Source organism: Lathyrus oleraceus, chromosome 3 (genome assembly GCF_024323335.1).
Source record: "Lathyrus oleraceus cultivar Zhongwan6 chromosome 3, CAAS_Psat_ZW6_1.0, whole genome shotgun sequence".
Lineage (NCBI taxonomy): Eukaryota > Viridiplantae > Streptophyta > Magnoliopsida > Fabales > Fabaceae > Lathyrus > Lathyrus oleraceus.
The window spans coordinates 304,097,189-304,115,702 of NC_066581.1; the positions used below are offsets into that span (position 1 = coordinate 304,097,189).

The 18,514-nt window shown below is 35.6% G+C and overlaps 2 protein-coding genes across 4 annotated transcripts; both read left to right on the plus strand.

The window, feature by feature from the left end:
• The first annotated feature begins 4,291 nt into the window (after positions 1 to 4,291).
• LOC127127260 (KH domain-containing protein At2g38610) lies at positions 4,292 to 9,240 on the plus strand. The gene is made up of 7 exons (XM_051056400.1): positions 4,292 to 4,883; positions 5,040 to 5,128; positions 5,858 to 6,009; positions 7,715 to 7,831; positions 7,950 to 8,066; positions 8,170 to 8,313; positions 8,449 to 9,240. The coding sequence occupies exons 1-7, from the start codon at positions 4,804 to 4,806 to the stop codon at positions 8,593 to 8,595; spliced, it is 846 nt and encodes a 281-aa protein (XP_050912357.1). The 5' UTR covers positions 4,292 to 4,803; the 3' UTR covers positions 8,596 to 9,240.
• Positions 9,241 to 11,151: 1,911 nt separating this feature from the next.
• Positions 11,152 to 13,525, plus strand: LOC127127261 (protein RETICULATA-RELATED 3, chloroplastic). Of its 3 annotated transcripts, none has more exons than XM_051056403.1 (3): positions 11,152 to 11,488; positions 11,579 to 11,818; positions 12,079 to 13,525. In XM_051056403.1, the coding sequence occupies exon 3, from the start codon at positions 12,083 to 12,085 to the stop codon at positions 13,109 to 13,111; it is 1,029 nt and encodes a 342-aa protein (XP_050912360.1). In that variant the 5' UTR covers positions 11,152 to 11,488; positions 11,579 to 11,818; positions 12,079 to 12,082; the 3' UTR covers positions 13,112 to 13,525. The 3 variants fall into 3 exon arrangements, with proteins under 3 accessions (XP_050912360.1, XP_050912359.1, XP_050912358.1); XM_051056401.1 differs by having other exon boundaries at positions 11,162 to 11,488; positions 11,579 to 11,900; XM_051056402.1 differs by lacking the exon at positions 11,579 to 11,818.
• The last annotated feature ends 4,989 nt before the right edge of the window (positions 13,526 to 18,514 follow it).

Sequence of the window (18,514 nt, forward strand, 5' to 3'; positions counted from 1 at the left end):
TTCTAAACCATTTTTAAAATCAAACGAGATAAATACTTTGTATACATTCATACGAGAATCATTACAAAGTTAAACTCTCTTTTCAAAACATTTTAAACAATTCACCAACACTTTTCAGACAAAAATATAAGTGATCCAGCAATTAAGAGCCCATGGATAACCATGGATACAAAGGGTGCTAACACCTTCCCTTTGTATAATGTACCTCCCGAACCCAAAATCTATTGAGGTCTTTCCTGTTCTTTTCCACCTTTCCTTATTGGATAAAAGAAAAGTCGGTGGCGACTCTTGCTATCCGCGACATTGCGATATGACACCAAGTCTGTAATGCCATATCCATTCATCTCTGCTGGCTTCTGTTGCAAGACACTTATGCTCCATCACATTTAGTCCAATCTTGAAGGTTCTATTCTGAGACATTGGAGCCTTCAAGATCAACCTTCCATTTGAGTCGAGAACTCTCATCATCTTGTTTTTGATCGACACCTTGTAGTTCTTTTCAACTAACTGCCTTATGCTGAGCAAATTACTCTTCATGCCTGGTATGTACAACACATTTGAAATTACTGACCTCTTGCCATCTTTTCTCATAATCAGAACATCACCAACACCTTCAGCTGCTAGAGTGTTGTCATTTGCAAATTTCACCATGTTCTTCATTGAGGGCTTTATGTTGACAAACCAATCTTTTCTTTCAGACATGTGTGATGAGCATCCTGAGTCCAAGTACCACTGGTCCTTGAATCTCTTTTCTTCTCTTATTGTAACCATCAACAATGTCTCTTCTTCTTCATGTTTCGCCAGCTTTATATAAGTTTCTTGATTCTTCTGCTTTTCTGGACAATCACTAGAATAGTGACCATACCTTTGACAATTGTAACACTGAATGTGACTTTTGTATGGCTTTTGACCACCACCTCTTCCTCTACCTGCAACACCACCTCTTTGGTTGCCTTGGTTCCAGGGTTTTCTCTTATTCGACCAGTTTCCTTCTTGCTGATTTTGACCAGTCAAATTGTTGTAACCTCCTCTGCCTTTGTTGCCATTCACGCTACCTTTGCCTTTTCTTTCTTTTGTTGATTGAGCCTGCAAAGCCATATCACTTTTCGACTTTCCTGCAGCTCTTTCAGCCATTCTTTGTTCATGAGATTCAAGCGTCCCTTGAAGCTCTTCGTTTGTCAGTTTTGACAGATCTTTCGACTCTTATATGGCTACTACAACGTGGTCGAACTTTGGAGCCAACGACCTCAAGATCTTTCCAACAATAGATCTTGATGTCAAGACTTCTACACATACCTTGATTTGATTCACCAGTTTCGTAACCTTGGTGAAGAAATCAGTTATGCTCTCATTGTCTTCCATCTGAAGCAATTCATACGTTCTTTTGTGAGTTTGTAACTTCACCTCTTTCACCTTCTCCGCACCTCCAAACGATTTCTTCAGAATTTCCCATGCTTCTTTCGCTGACTCTGCATCATTAACCTTTTCAAAGTTATCTATATCAACACATTGATGGATTATAAAGAGAGCTTTATAATCTTTCTTCTTCAATTCTTTATGTGCAGCATTTTCTTGATCCGCCGCGGCTTCTGCAAGCATTGCTACTCATTCCTTCACAAGATCCCAAAGATCTTGATAACAGAACACAACCTTTATCTGCTTGCACCAATTCTCATAATTGTTGTTCTTAAGAATCGAAAGATTTGTTGGAAAATGCCTGTTTGGATGATTCGTTGCCATGATGATTTTCTTCCCATAAATCGATTGAACCGAAGCTCTTGATACCAGATGTTGGAAATCCCCCAAAACCTATGGAGAATTTCAATCAATCTTGATGAACAAGATTGTTATTACCCATACAACAGCAATGAAAAGAGAAGAACAATGGAGAAAGAGAGAGTGTATAGAACGATGAAGGAGAAGAGTAATATAATTCTACAGAGTTTCTCTCTGCCCATAAACTGTGGAAAACTTCTTATTCACTTTGCAACTGCAAAATACTATAAATACAATGTTATGAATGCTCTATTCACCTCTATTACAAAATAAGGGTTACTCCATCTATTTATAGATTTAGGCTAACTTGGACCTCATGCCAAAGCCCAAAACTATAAAAGCCCAAAATTATAAAAGTCCAAAATAGCTAACACTACTCAACACACTAGGTGATTCGACACTTCCTTACTTCTGTCGAGCAACCTGCTTCGACACAAGAAATTACAATTCAACAAATAAGAGCATCTGAAAAGAGGCTCACCTCAATGCAGTTGAAAGCATTAATATCGCCGAACATGCTCGACGCATGATAATTATAACTACTATTTCAAGTTATATTTTAATTTACTATATATTTTTAATTAAAGTTAATTTTATTAATTATACTAAGTATTGGGAGACCTCAACGAATGAATGAGTTGGTTGCAAAGACTCGTTCCAAAAAATTGGGAGATTTTGTTGACGAACATACCAAAAGAGCTTTGGTAAGTTGTTTATATTTTATTATTTTATTTAAATTAATACCTATATATGAATAAATTGTTTAAATTGAATTAATATTTAATGACAAATTTATGGTGTGATTTTCATGTGACAACTAATTTAATTTTGCTTGTGGCTTGAAAATCACATGACTATATTTTATTGTTTTATTTAATTTAATTCTTGTATATAACTAAATTGTTAAAACTATATTTAATTAATTTTTTATGCGTATTGTTCGCAAAAAATTTAGTTCAAAATCCTCAATGTATTCCGATAGGTTCAAATCCGATTGATGAACGTGTGAATCTTTATATTTAGAGTTTAGTAAACGACGAGGGAGGATCTAACAAATGTTTTTTTGGTGTTGGATCTTTGGCAGACAACTACAGAATAAGGGATATAACTTTATTTGAAAGAGTTGCAGATGGAAAAGAACATCACGTCCACCACAATTTGACACTCGAAATGATGGAAACAATGTGGAAGTTGGCGCTAACTGAGGCGAGACGCGAGTCGACAGAATGTGAGGCGACAATAAATGCCCAAATGAAGACAATGCAAAAGAAACAATTTGAGACCGAGGAGCAAATACGACAATTGCTCTCACAAAGGAACCAAATAAATAATTTAATGAGTGATGATGTGGATGATGATGATATGGATGATCACGAGTATGATGATGTTGATTAATTTTTTTTATTGTTATTTCACTTTTAAATATTAATTTTTGTAAAATATTTCTAATTATTTTAAATTTAATCATCTTTAATTGAAATTCATATTTTCTAATTATTATTTGAAAATATTCATATTTTTAATTGTAAAAAAATTTATTTTTGTAATTATTATTTATTAAGTTTTATATTTTTATTATTATACTGCGCAGTAGAACTTCGTGACGTGAAAATCACGTATAAAGTTGTGACATAATTTCAACGTGACAAAAAAATTGTCATGAATGCTCATGCCACATGATTGTTCCACGTCACTAATGCATGTTTATAAAATGATTTTCACTTAGTATTTTTTATAGTGAAAATAATATGATACATTTTATGATTTAATTATTATATTTTATTCTCATCAAATATTAAATTAAAATATAATAAATAGAGTGAGGATCAATTTACTCCATTTTTTTATTTACCTTTAAAATGTATATAATCTAATGGTTAATTATTATTTTTATTTAATTAAACATTAAATTAAATTAAATTTAAAAGTTATAATTTTGAGTAAGTTAAAAAAATTCTCTTTTGAAATAAATTGATTCCCACTCTAAAAAATACAATTTATAATTATATTACATAATATTTTTTTTGCAGAGGATAACAAAATAAATAAACAAAATATATATACAAAGAATCTCTACTTTATTGTATTTTTGCATATATACATAGAATCCAATGTTTTATGTGAAATAAATATATCCTCTATATACTTAAAACATCTATTTTTGACCAAATGTTTGACCAAATGTTTATCATAGAAATTGTTAGTTTTTGACCATTAACAAAAATTAACATTTTAAGTCTTTAATTAGCCAAACTATATTATTATTATTATTATTACTATTATTATTATTATTATTATTAGTGATGAAGTAATTTGATTTCTATAATCTAACCTTAACTACTTCACTAATTTACAACTAAATTAAACATAAATCTATTAACATAGTAAATTTACAGGACTAGTGTAGTAATTTTGTAAGAACACAGCTAAGACTACGTTGGCAAACATCATTATCATGATGATCACATTTTTGGTGTATGTATCTCTTTTCTTCTCCACAATCTTTCATTACCTTTGATTCTCTTGCATGCCTAACACGCGTCTCCACCTCTTCTTCTTCTTCTTCTCTGTCTCTTCTTCCATTGCATTTTCATTTTCACTTCCTCAACCAAACAAACAACAAAATCTATCTTTTACTACCTTAACTTTAACTATGTACTTTTTGGTCAAAACACTTTAACTGTTTGTTTACACTCATGTTTCCTTATATTACACTGTCTTCCACTTTTCTTATTATTTTATTTTTTTCTGACAAGGAAATATTAGAGAGAGAAAAATAAATAATCAAATAATTAATTCTTGTCCTTCTTTTTATGTAAAAGATAAAAAAAAATCATATACCCTTTTTGTTATTGTTGTTGTTGTGTTTTCTTCTTATTTACAAACCTCCTTTATTGATGATGGTCTTGGTCAGTTTCTCCTTTTTCTCTTCTGCAAACAACTGCACCAACTAAACCTTCTTTTTCAACTTTCGTTTTTCTTCCAATCCTTAAGGAAAAAGCTGAAACTCAAACTAAAAAGTCAGTTATGTCAGGTTTGTATAATCAGAATTTTTCTCATGCTAGAGCTGCTTCTCCTCAGATTAGAACCAACTCAGAAGTTGACAGGTACTGTAAAGTTTTTATCCTTTTTACTTTGAGATCAATTTTCATGATTAGATTCAAAAGGGTTTGTGTTTTTTTTTTTTGGGATTTTTGATTTGGTTTTAGTAAATTTATGTGCTTTTGATTCAGAATTGAAAAGTTTTTTTTTTTTTTTTGCAGTCAGTATCTATCAGAGTTGCTGGCAGAACATCAGAAGCTTGGACCTTTTCTGCAAGTGCTTCCTATATGCAGCCGTCTTTTGAATCAAGGTCTGTTCATGTTTTTGGATCTATGTTTTTTGTAGATTTTTTTCTCTTTCAAATTGTTGTCTGTGATAGCATGTTTCATGTCTGTGCTTGGATCATGTCAATGGTTCATATAGTGTTGATCATGCTTTGATTGCTTTCTCTACCATTTATCATTGTTGTGGCACTATTACCTTCACACTTCATTTGTTTTTGATGTATTCTTAGGTGTGGAATGAATATAAAATTAATTGAAAAAATCATCCCCTTTTTGATGTTATCTTAAGTTAACATTGGATGAAATGTACCTTCATAGTCTTAAGTCCGGTGCACTGTTTTTCCGAGGAATTGTCTGCTTTGGGTCTTATGTAAGTCCTTACCGTGGGATGTGAGGTTTTCTGAATTTTCGAGTCTTGTTTAATCCAAACCTTCTCTCACTTAAAGATGATCGTGTTCATACAAAGAATGAACTTGAATTTTTTAAATTTCCAGCACTCATGATTTCGGTCCGATCAATGTCGGCCGTGGGGATCAGATGGTTCAGATAATAAGTTGTATTTTAGATCCTTTGATGAAGTTAAAATACAAGTCGTTCGATCTCCGTCTAATGGCTGACATCCACTGACTGCAGTGACTCTAACTCTAATCTCTCTTGACATGATCTGTCATTCGATTTCTCTTTGTTGCTCTATTTTTGTATAACTTTTCAATTGTATGAATTGGTTTATGATTACAATATTACATCTGCTGCAGAAATATTGAGAGTTTCTGGAAAGTTGTCCAACCAAGGTTTTGGTGACTTTGATAGACTGCAGCATAGAAGTCCTAGTCCCATGGCGTCTTCAAACCACATGTCTAATGTCTCTGCGACAGGAATTGGTGCATGGAATAGTCTTCAGCAGGAGGTGACTGCTTTTAAATTATTAATTAATTCTTGCATCATAAATTTGATATGCTCAAATTTTTGTTATTTTTGTATGTTTAGATGCACATTTTTGTTTTTAAAATTTCGTCATCCATCTAAACGGTGAATTGCGACGTGAATATTCAACTTGTGATGTATAGTACTTATTGCGTGTATTCAGCTTCCACAACAGCCAAGCCTTATTCCCACCGAGTATCTAATAGATGAATTGTTGCGTGTGGTTTAACTTAAGGAGGATACAACAATGGGATGAACTGAGATTGGGATATGTTTCGAAAGGGACAAGTGAAAAACCATTAATAAAGAGAGAATCTGAGGTGGAAAAAGCTGGCCTTGTGAACAACCAATGGGAAGAAAACCGACATGGAGATAATGACAATGTTACAGCTTACGCCAGCGTTCCTTTAGGTAACTTGGTAGAAGAATGGCGACAAGACAAGTCACGATAATATCACTCTGATACCATGTTGAAGTTTTATGGTTGCTCATTTCACATACTCTAACATTTACATTTGTTTGAATTAGTGGACAATCATGAAATTCAACGAACAATAAGAGGAAAAATATCATTGTTAAAGTTTAGACCTGTGAGTTTACTACGAATTATAAATATCACAATAAAGCCAAATATTCGCTCGACACAAGCCTGTGTGTAAATATGCGAGTATTAGATATAAAACTATTTATGTGCATTTCCTTGACAGCTTTAGCTTCTAGGATAGTTGGTTCATGACAGATAGATATACTCTCTAAAAGAGACCAAGAGAAGGCCAAAGAAATTATTTCAGTTAGGTAAAGCTCTTGCTACACAGCTGTAGGCACCAAATAGCAGTAAAGACAGCTCATTGCCAGACACCCTTTCCCTCCTTAAATCTCCCAATCCTCTAAAGTAGTACTAAAATAGAAAATCCTCCAAACTCTTGGACAAACCCAACACCCTTTCCCTCCTTAACAGGGCCGTCTTTGAGGGTGTGCAAGGTGGAATACATCAAAGAACCTCAAATTTTTCATGGTTAAGTTGTGACTAAATAGGGCGTAATAATAGATTTGTCATGGTTGTTAAACCATGACTAAATAGGACCTCTGGTTGTTTTGTCGGGGTTGAATCGTAGCTAACCAACACAGGGCCTCCAAAAACTTAAGACGGTCCTCCAAAAACTTAAGGCTCTTTAAGTCTTTCAATCCTCTTGAGTAGTAAAAAAATAGGAATCCTCCAAACTCTTGGTAGTAGTGTGTAACACAATCTTTAGGAAATATACAGCTTTGTTCGGCTTGCATTCCTGCTGAAAACAATTAGTATTAATCCTATTATGTGCAGAAGTTCTATAAAGGATTTCACCTTTATTTGGGACATAGATTCTCATAGGGATGGCAAGTGGCAACAACCATTCTGTCTACATTTAGCGATTGGGCGAGGAATTTTGGAGTAAGGTTTACAACTGAAGACTCTAGAGGGGTCTAATTAATATCACATTATATCTGCATGTGTGTGCGCGATATATATTCAACTATTATGATTGAATTTTATGTAATATTTATATTTTGTTGGTTTCCGAGATTGAGAATGGTGGTTGCTTGTTGATTTTTATTTTTATTTTAACAGAAGGCCTCATTATTTTTTCTTGTCATTTACGATAGCTACTTTCAACTTATATTCATTAACATTACTTTGTTGGAAAAAACAGAGATTAATTAGACCCCCTGGAACGAATATGGACTGGCAAAGCGCACCTGCAAGTCCTAGTTCGTTCACCGTGAAGAGAATATTGCGCTTGGAAATTCCAGTAGATACATTCCCCAATGTAAGCTTTTATACCGATGCCAGTTATAGAAAATCAAATTTTATTTCTTGTTTTTTTGAACTGAAAGCTCTATTATCAACTATAAGTAATAGAAATATGTTGCTTCTTATTGCATTAGTTTAATTTTGTTGGAAGACTTCTGGGACCACGAGGCAATTCTTTGAAACGGGTAGAAGCTACTACTGGTTGCCGCGTGTATATTAGAGGAAAAGGATCGATTAAAGATCCCGACAAGGTATGAAGACAAACATAACTTTCCATATTTCGTGATTGATTTGCATACTCAATTATACTTGTTATATATCAACTGAGAGTATTATAAATTTATCAATCTTTAGGAAGAAAAGTTACGAGGAAGACCTGGCTATGAGCATCTCAATGAACCTCTACACATATTGATTGAAGCTGATTTACCTGCTAATGTTGTTGACTTAAGGCTCAGGCAGGCTCAGGAAATCATAGAAGAATTACTCAAACCTGTGGTATGATACGGCAAACTTTATATCTTTCTTGCTATGCACCGTAAACTAGCTTCTGTTCACGTTCGCTTTGTCTAACGATACCAGAATATATAGTTTTCTTAAATTTTGTCTTGGATGTGAATGTTTGATACACAGGATGAGTCAGAAGACTTTATTAAGAGGCAGCAGTTGCGCGAATTAGCTCTTCTGAATTCAAATTTCAGAGAAGAGAGTCCAGGACCAAGTGGCAGTGTGTCTCCATTCAATTCAAGTGGAATGAAACGTGCAAAACCGGGTCGCTGATATATGTCTTTGATGGTGTATATGAATGTTGTTGTGGTCCACCAGCTATTGATTGCTGATAATATCTTCCAGCACATGTCTCATTCAATGCAGAGCTATGAAAAGAAAGAATAGGCTAACAATTCTTGCTGGTTAGCATTCTGGTAGTTTTTTCCTACCTTTTCCTTGAACCGAAAGGCGATAAAGCTTGAATGAAGAATTTCTAAATGAGAAAATTTTATATAGTTGGGTATTGAAAATAGGTTTTGTTCAAATCAACCTTTTTTTACTTTCTTTCTTCCTTTTAAACTCAATACATTCATTGGATTTATTCTTGAGTCAGTTACTTTTGAGAAGTGTGGAATATATAATATTTATACATGTGATGGTGATGGTGAAGTTTTAGGCCTTAAGATGGTGAAGTGTTGTTGGCATGTGTCATGTGTCATGTGTCAAAGTGTCATGGTATTTTATATTTATGTAATTTATAGCATAGGCTGGATTCTTTTAGTTGTTTGTCACAAGAATTTGTATTCTCTTCAAAGAGATATGCACTTTAGTTGGAGTGAAGCATATCAGATGAAGACCTTACATGTACCAAAGGAAACAAAGTTGTATTTTGTTTGTATACAATGGTACTATAAATGTTCTACAAATTATTTTTGATTTTCTGTACATTTTTATAATTTAGTAAATTGAGAAAATCAATGATCGTATTACTAATGTTTTGCGACGAAACCAAAAATGTGAGATGGATCGATGTGATTGGACATCTGATGCGGTGTGCTGAACTGATGTAGAGGTGTGTCGGTGTACATGTAAGGTTAACACTCCAACGTTTATGTCAGGGCTCAGGGAGATAATGATAAATGGTGAGAAATGGAGATAGATTTGAATTACCAGTAAAATGATGCACTTTTTTCTTGATATAGCAAGGGTGGTTATAACTGCTTCGTGTGGAATGCATCATGTCATGTTGGGAACCGTTCAATTGGTTTAGACGGGGTGTGATGAGTTATGGACTCGGATTGGTTGTGTTCAAGAGAATGCAAGTTCTTATTTCTTTCTCATGGTCTTCCATTGCTATGCATGCCTCGAGATAAGTTGATGTTTAGGTCATGTGAAGGGTTGTGATGGAACACCACTAGTGTTGGGAACCACATAATATTATATGCATTTTCTGTGTCATATGTCTTTTCGCTAAGGTATTTTCTGTGTCATATGTCTTTTCGTTGAGGAACCCTTGATGTGTGCCCTCTCGCATGCCATCAACGGGGACCCTCTGACCTAGGATACTTGAGCATCTTAGATGACCTTTGAGGATATATGGACTATTGATAGTGCTATTCTTCTCTCATGTTATAAGAGACCGTGTTGTCCAGTGTTAGAAGAAGTACTGATAAAAGCTTTTTTGCGTACTTTCTCTACTCTTTCGTCGTTTGAAGTTCTAAAACGTTCTTCTTTTCCTTCATTTTGTTTATGATCACCATTAAAATTCTTAGACTCCTAGCTTTGCTTCGCATTCACTCCTATTGCAAATTTCTTTGATGTTTGCTCTTAATTTCATTGATCTAAAGGTAACATTCATTTCTTTTTCTTCCTCTTCCTTAGGTTGAGGTTTCTTATTCTCCTTTGCCCCTTCTTGTGTCTTATATGTAGGATTTCTTATTTTGGAAGTTGCACTCGCCACAAGTCGGAAAATGGAGAAGGATATCTTAATTGTTTGGGTGGACTCGAAGATTTTGGAGATTGCTTCTACTTTCGTTTATGAAGGTGGCCTTGATTGTGTCTTTGATGACATGAGACCTTCCTCTGACTGATGGGGTGTTTGAGGGGGTGTTGACTCAAGACAAAGATAAAGAGATATGTAGTGACAGGTGCGCCATCCCTCTTTATGAATGCTCATTTCTCCATCTTGGATTTCCACCTTCTATTCAATGATTTTGAGATTCACGTCTTGAATCATTTGATGATTGTTACCTTACAGTTGTACCATATGGTGCCTTCCATGTAATGATAAGTAAGATGTAGTTGCATTATTGATGTTGAGGATAGCGTTAGAAAAGTATCTTCCATTTTCTAAGAATTTTTCATCTTATACAAACAACGATCGCCTAATGCATTTAAAATTTTGACTTTTTCTTATAAAATTTTCAAAACATGTTAGATTTTGTTTTGAAAGACGAAGACTACATATTATAGAGTAAGTAATGGTTATGGTTAAGAGTATTTTTTGCTTTCGACTTTCTTGAATGAACAAGAGCATAATGCAAGCATACATTGTAAGACATTCATTATTAAAGAGCATAATGCAAGAGACATTCATTATAAGGCAACCTATTGAATTGTTATAGAGCTAAGTTTTAGAATCAAAATTCCAACATAAGTAAAATTATATTCCGATCATATAAAAAATACAACCTATTTGTCTATCTAGTATAAACAAAACGCTCATGAGGGAAATCTTTAATCATGGTGCAATGCAACAGCTCCAAGCAATCCTCACATGTAGGAATTATACCAACAAACAAGTTATTCAAAAAATGAAATTAAAATATCATATGACACTTTGACACATGAAACAAGCCAATAACACTTCACTTTTATCTATATTCCATTCTGCTTCTTCAACTACACTATGTTCCGTTATGTTCCATTAATCAAGATAGCCTAAATTTCATTTTCTCTTCTCTCTACTGCGAACAAATTATTCTTTCCATCTCAGTGCTGCGTTTTATTGTTTCTCCACTGTTGCTTCCATTTCACACCCTCCGCTACCACCACCACCACGAACGGCAACTACGACTTCTTCTTTCTCTCTCAGTTTCCCCATAAACTCCGTCCATCGCCACGACCGACGACGGAACGAGAAGGACCAGTGCTCGTCGACGTCGTCCACGCCGCTTCTGTTCTGGTATATTCTTTTTTCTTAGTTAATTGCACTTAGGAACTGTTTTTGTGAACTGGTTTTTGGCTTAGTATTTTTGTTGGTTTATTATGAAAGAGAATATCCGAGGCTGCTACATGGGGAGGGAGAATAAATCTGCTACGGAGGATACACAGTAGTTATGTGAGGATCAGATGAATCCAAAGGCTTCAAGTTTTTGTGGTCCATGTTGGTCACATTCTTCATCATCATGCTACCACCAATAGATGAACACCATGTTGATTTCCTAAACCCTACTATATAATATTCAATTGCCTAGGGTTTCACTCTCAACTCCTCATAACCTTCATTAATTTTGTAGGGTTTTTTCTTTTTCTTTTCCTTTCATTTTGAGGTTTTAGCTTGCTGTTCTCTCACTCTTTCCACCATCTAGGTTTAGGTAAACACTACACCCATCATGCTCCCTTTTTCAATTTTTTTTGTTTTTTTTTGTTTTTTTATGTGATTATGAATGAATAATGATTTCTTGCTTTGGTTATGATTCATGAATGCATGCATGATGTAGGATTTATTGGTTTCATTTCAAGTTTTTGACTTTGGTGTTTGCTTTGTCACAGATCAATGGCAACTATGGCTCTTCTGCGTTTTAATTCTCTCTCTAGTCACAGCCATGCAGTTGCATTTCCATCACCATTATCATCATATCCCCAGTTTCATAACCGTTCTATAAATGTTACCAACCCAACCCATTTGCCTCACAGATTGAAATTTAACTTTACCGGAGGGGTTGGCGGCGGTGGGGTTGGTCGGGGTGGTGGTGGTGGTGGAGATGGAAGTTGGGGAGGTGATGAGGGAAAATCAAATGACTCATCTTTTGGGATTTTGGGTTTGTTTCTGAATGGTTGGAGATCAAGGGTTGCTGCTGATCCACAGTTTCCTTTCAAGGTTCTGAGTGAAGAGTTGGTTGGTGTCACTTCTGCTGTTTTAGGTGACATGGCTACAAGGCCTAATTTTGGGTTGAATGAACTTGACTTTGTTTTTTCAACTCTTGTCGTTGGGGCTATTCTCAATTTTACACTCATGTATCTATTAGCACCAACATTAGGATCTGCTTCAGCCAAAGTGCCTGCAATTTTTGCATCTTGTCCTAAGAGTCACATGTTTGAACCTGGTGCCTATAGTTTGTTGGATAGGTTTGGAACCTTGGTATATAAAGGAGCCATTTTTGCTGTTGTTGGGCTTGGTGCTGGTCTTGTTGGAACTGCAATTTCAAATGGGTTGGTCAGTATGAGGAAGAAGATGGATCCCAGCTTTGAATCCCCAAATAAGCCTCCTCCGACATTGCTGAATGGTCTCACTTGGGCGGCTCATATGGGTTTCAGCAGCAACCTCAGGTACCAAACTCTGAATGGTGCTGAGTTCTTGTTGGAGAAAGTGCTTAATCCCTTGGTATTCAAGACCTTAGTTGTGGCTCTCAGGTGTGCGAACAATGTTCTTGGGGGAATGACTTTTGTGATGTTGGCAAGGTTGACAGGGTCGCAGAGTTCTGCTGAGAAGCCATCGCATCTGAAGGTTGGGTTAGGTGAGAAGGAGAAGGTGGAAAGGGAAGGGTTGTTGGAGAATAACAACCAAATAACATCATCAAAGTGATAGCATTACTCACTTTGGTTTTGTCTCTTGATTTGACCAAGGTTGTTGTAGAGGTGAGGGCTTTTTAGTTGAGTTTTTTTGTAGGTTTTCCTACTTACAAACTCTTGCAGCAACAAGTAAGTATGAAGGGTAGATTGAGATGGGAGATTTGGAACAAGTTTGTAGCAGGTGCTGCTGGTATGTTTTGCTGAAACAAACCACCTGAAACAATAACTGTCCCAAATTAATATGACCATGTTTTGGATTTTGGACTCCCACTACCTGGCCAAATGAAAATGTTTTGCCTATTATGTTGCTGTTTTTGTTTCTGATAAACCAGTAGGATTTAGTTGTTACTTTCTAGACCAAGTATCTATGTAAAAGTATCATACATCTTGTTTGGAGTATTGTCTAAATAAATGAGGTGTTATATAATTTTTAAGTATTTTTATTGATAAAGTTTTAGATTTTTAAGGATATTTGTTAGTATATTGGATAACTAGGTTGGCACATGTGGTTAAGGATTCAGAATTAAATGCATATTCCTTTGAAACGGTAGAAGATAGTACCGGTTGCCGCGGTCATATTAGAGGCAAAGGATTGATAAGAGATCCATACAAGGTAATGAATAAAAAACTTAAGTTTCCTGGTCCTATATTGCAAAATGCCTAAAAGATATGAATTATTTTGCAATTGATTTGTATACTTAATTTTATTTCTGATATCAACTGAGATTATTATTAATCTTTCAATCTTAAGGAAGAAAAATCGCAAGGAAGAACAGACTATGAGCATCTCAATGAACCCTCTACACATTTTGATTGAGGTTGAATAAACCTGCTAATATTACTGAAATAAGGCTAAGACAGGCTCAGGAAATCATAGAAGATCTGCTCAAACATAGAAGACAGGCTCAGGAAATCATATAAGAACTGCTCAAACACGTGGTGTGTTCGTTCACCCTATTATCTCTATCTTTGCAATGCATGGTGAACTCTTTTATGCTCTGCTTCACTTTGTCTTATTGGAAAACAAAAAGATGCAACTTATCTCTACTTTGACACGACAGAATATGCTGGTTTGTATCAGGGGTTGTAGCAGCAATACAAATATTGTCAATTCTTCCCTTTTACAACCATTGATTTCTGTGCACAACTCTTAGATTTTAGAGGAACAATTTATATGCTAGTAAAACTGTAATAGTCTGTTGAGCCTGAAGTTAAGGTGACCAAATATTACACCATTTCTTTGATGTAGCAGGGTATTTTTGCAAGTATCAACAATTGATGTGGATGCACTGCAATTACTATCTAGTTTATTAGGTAGTTGAACATATAGACAAGAATAGCAATTGGTAGATAATTGATTTATGTGTTGTACTACATAATAACCTACTCACAAAAGCTATTTCACACACCTTTTAGTAGATCTATAACACCGACACCACCGACGGTCCAGATTTTCTAACGGTCGCGTGGGAACTTTAGAGTAACTTTTGCTTGTTTTACTCCGGCTTTCGTCCCCTTGTTTCTACTCCGGCAATCCCTGACTTTCTACTCCAGCCTTCGTCTCCTTGTTGACGAAGTTGTGTTACAAACTAAGTTTCTATTATTAGTTTCCCTGCTGTTCATATTCTTCTTTCTTTATTCAATCAAAATGAAAAAATTGCAGTTTATAGTCCTCATAAATGAAATTGACACCAAAAATGAAAAATGAAACAAATGTATATTCAAAATTGGGACAAGGGAACATACAATATACAATGTGTATTTGATTAAGTATGTAATGATACTCAAATTTGCACATGTATCACTGGAAAAAAAATTCATCATTGAAATGCGATTGAATAAAATAGAGATAAGCGAAAATGCGATCGAATAAAACAGAGATAAGAGAAAAGAAACATGGATTAGTAAATTGAAAAAAAAGTTAGAGACATAACATCACAAATGGATTTTTTTTTCAGGATCAGTAAGGAAACTAGAGATCGCTAACTATAGAAAAGAAATTGGCAAAATATTTACATTTCCTTATCATAATATTGAATAGAGTTTTGATTTGAGAACAAATTTATGTAGAATAAATATTTTAATTTGAGAATAAAGTCTTTCAAAACTTTTGTCCAAAATAGTGAAAACCGAACCGAACCGATCAATTCAATCGGTTGGACCGAAAATCGAAGATGAATTCGGTTGGATGAATCTTTCAAAACCGTTAGTAAGTTAAAATCGAAAAAAACAGATTGAACCGTCCAAAACCATTCGAACCAAAGAACCGAAGTCAGTTTTGTAAAATTCCTCAGTTAAAAAAAAATCATCAAATTAACTATTTTTTAATTTTTAAAAAAAATTATGATATACAAATATCAAAACTTAACATACATTTCCTGAATTTTTTACCAAAATAACCCAATTTTTCAAGGAAATTCCCAAAATATTCTTGGTTTTAAAAAAATTCCCAAACTACCCCACTTTTAGGGGGTGGCGCCAATTCAATTGGCGACTCCTCTTAAAATTGAATGGAGGCGTCAATTGGATTGGCTATGGCACATGGGTGTGAATGATGCGTCGAGGAAATGTTGAAAAGGTTGTTGGGGTGTTTGGTAGAGATATGGTTGTTGGAGGTTTTTGTTTTGTGAGGTTTGGGCTTCTTGACTATGGTAGGAAGAGGGACAGTTGGTGTTGAATGATCGTTGTGTGTTCTGGCTAAGGCGACTTTGGTAGGGTGATATGTTGGGTGCGAAACTATGTTGGGTCTCAGGTTGATGGTCAATTTTTGTGTGGTGGTATGGGGTATACTCTTGGTATTGGGGTTGGGTGTATGGCATGTTTTGGTTGTATGTTTGTATGTTGGTTGAACGGAACGTTTGACAGACATGGGGTTGTGTGTATCCGGTCTGACAATGTTGTTGGGGGTTTGATGTTGAGGTGTCAGGTGTGTAAGCTTGTTGGCGTGGGTCGTAGATGTACATATCCTCATCGATGAACTGAAAACCAAATGATTTGTACCAAGCCATATAAGCACAACTTGGTTTTTCTTCATTTGGCATGACTGCGTCAGTTAAGACATGGTCATGGCGGTGCTTCCATTTGCGACACTCCGATCTTGCGAAGTTTTTCCATGGATTGAAGTTCCATTGGTCGTTAACTTTGCGCATATGCCATTCTCCTAGGCTTGCTGGGGGATCTGGGATATTTTGGGGCATACCGAACTGCAACTTCACATGATCACTATTGTGCATCTCCACAGTTGTGAATCGTATTATCGGTGTGCATGCAGTCCATACGAACGCGTCTTCATCGTTGACCTCATGGTCATGATCCAAATTAAGGTATGGAGGCCAAATGAACTGAAATGTGAAAGAAAATAGGATTATAATCTAGGTAGAAGAAGTTAACAAATTATAACAAAATAATGAGGTTATTATCCTTATGTCTGTCGGTCGAAGGTGATCCAACAGATTGCGATACTGAGTAATACAGTGTCTAGGACATCTGTTATAACTCATACCACGTGCAGACCATCTACACTAAAAAGGTAAAAATATTAGTTAGAGATAATAATCTTTAAAGAAGTAAGTAAATATATAGCAATTTAAACAACTTACTTTTGTGCATACGAGAATGTGAAATGGTTGTTGTTGACGGGTGCTAGGGACGATAGTCTTGACCAACCCCATGCTTGGAGCAAAACAACACATCTAGAAAATGTAGACGTGTCTTTGTGTGAGTTTTTGCACAAGGAGCTATAGAGATAGGCTAGACAAGCAGATCCCCAACTGTAACTTCCTATCTATCTACATGTCTAAGTAAAGGTAAATACATAATATGCATACTAGAACCACTACCTTCGGGAAATAAAAAAGAACCAATTAAAAGCATAATGTAACACCTAGTTTTTATTATTCGAGCATCTTCGGTAGAATGCTCATCTAAGTATAAACTATTATAGTATGACTTAAGGTGTGAAAGGAGTATACCTTGACCTCTTGAGTTATCATCTAACAAATCAGTCTCCAAGAGGTACATGCAAATTGAATTTGCATAGTTGGTTTTACCATTTATAGCATTACCTTCAATGGGCGGTTCCAAAAGCATGTAGACGTCTTCTAACGTCATGGTACACTCACCGGTTGGGAACCAGAATGTGTGTGTCTCGGGATGCCATCTTTCGCATAAAGCAAGAATGAATTTGTTATATACCGACCAAGACAAAATCTTGCTTATATGACCAAAACCGGCGAGTTCAACATAAGGTTGAATCATCGGGTCCATATGGACATATTTGTTATCTAAAGACCCATTAGTGAAGGTGAGTATAATTATATCCCATATCATAACAACATATAATTATACTCCATCTTACAAGAAATCCTGGATTGCAAGGACAAAGGCTGTTGAACAGGTATTCAGCAACTGGGAGGATTCATACAAAGAATTGCCACGGTTTTTATGGGCACTAAAAACATATGTCCCAGGAACTGTGGCGACTATGGAGACATTGCCAGCAATGATTCCAGACGGAACCTGTGCTACAGGTAATAGAATCTTTCACCGTCTCTTTTGGGCTTTTGACCCATGCATTAAAGGTTTCACATTCTGCAAACCTATTATTCAAATTGACGGCACTTGGTTATACGGAAAATACAAGGGTACTTTGCTTATGGCGGTTGCACAAGACGACAACAACAATGTCTTTCCCATTGCCTTTGCTCTGGTTGAAGGTGAAACGGCTGGTGGATGGGGTTTCTTTCTTCGACGTCTCAGAATGCATGTGGCTCCACAAGCCAATCTCTGTTTGATTTCTGATAGACATGCTGCCATTGAGAGTGCTTACAACAACCATGACAACGAATGCATGATCCTTCTTCTACCCATGTCTATTGCATTAGACATATTGCACAAAACTTCATACGTGCAATAAAAGATAAGAATCTTCACAAGAAGGTGGTGAATGCTGGGTATGCTCTAACTCAGCCGTCATTGCAATAGTATCGTGATGAAGTTAGACTGTCTAATGAAGACACAGGGAGATGGCTAAATAACATACCAGTAGAGCAGTGGACAAGGGCATTTGACAGAGGTTGTCGATGGGGCCACATGACAACAAACCTTGTGGAATGCATGAACGGGGTATTCAAAGGAATTAGAAATCTGCCAATAACCGCCTTGGTAAGATCAACCTATTATAGGTTGGCTTATATGTTCGCAACCAAAGGTGAAAGATGAAATGCAGTGTTAATGTCTGGGCAAGTATTCAGTGAGTGTTGCATGAAAGAGGATAACATCAAAGCTAGCACACACGCTGTAACAGTCTTTGACCGTCATAGGAAAAATTTCAGCGTCTAGGAAACAATGGACCAGAACGAGGGGATACCAAATTTAGCCTATGGTGTTAGACTAAACAGAAGTTGCTGCGACTGTG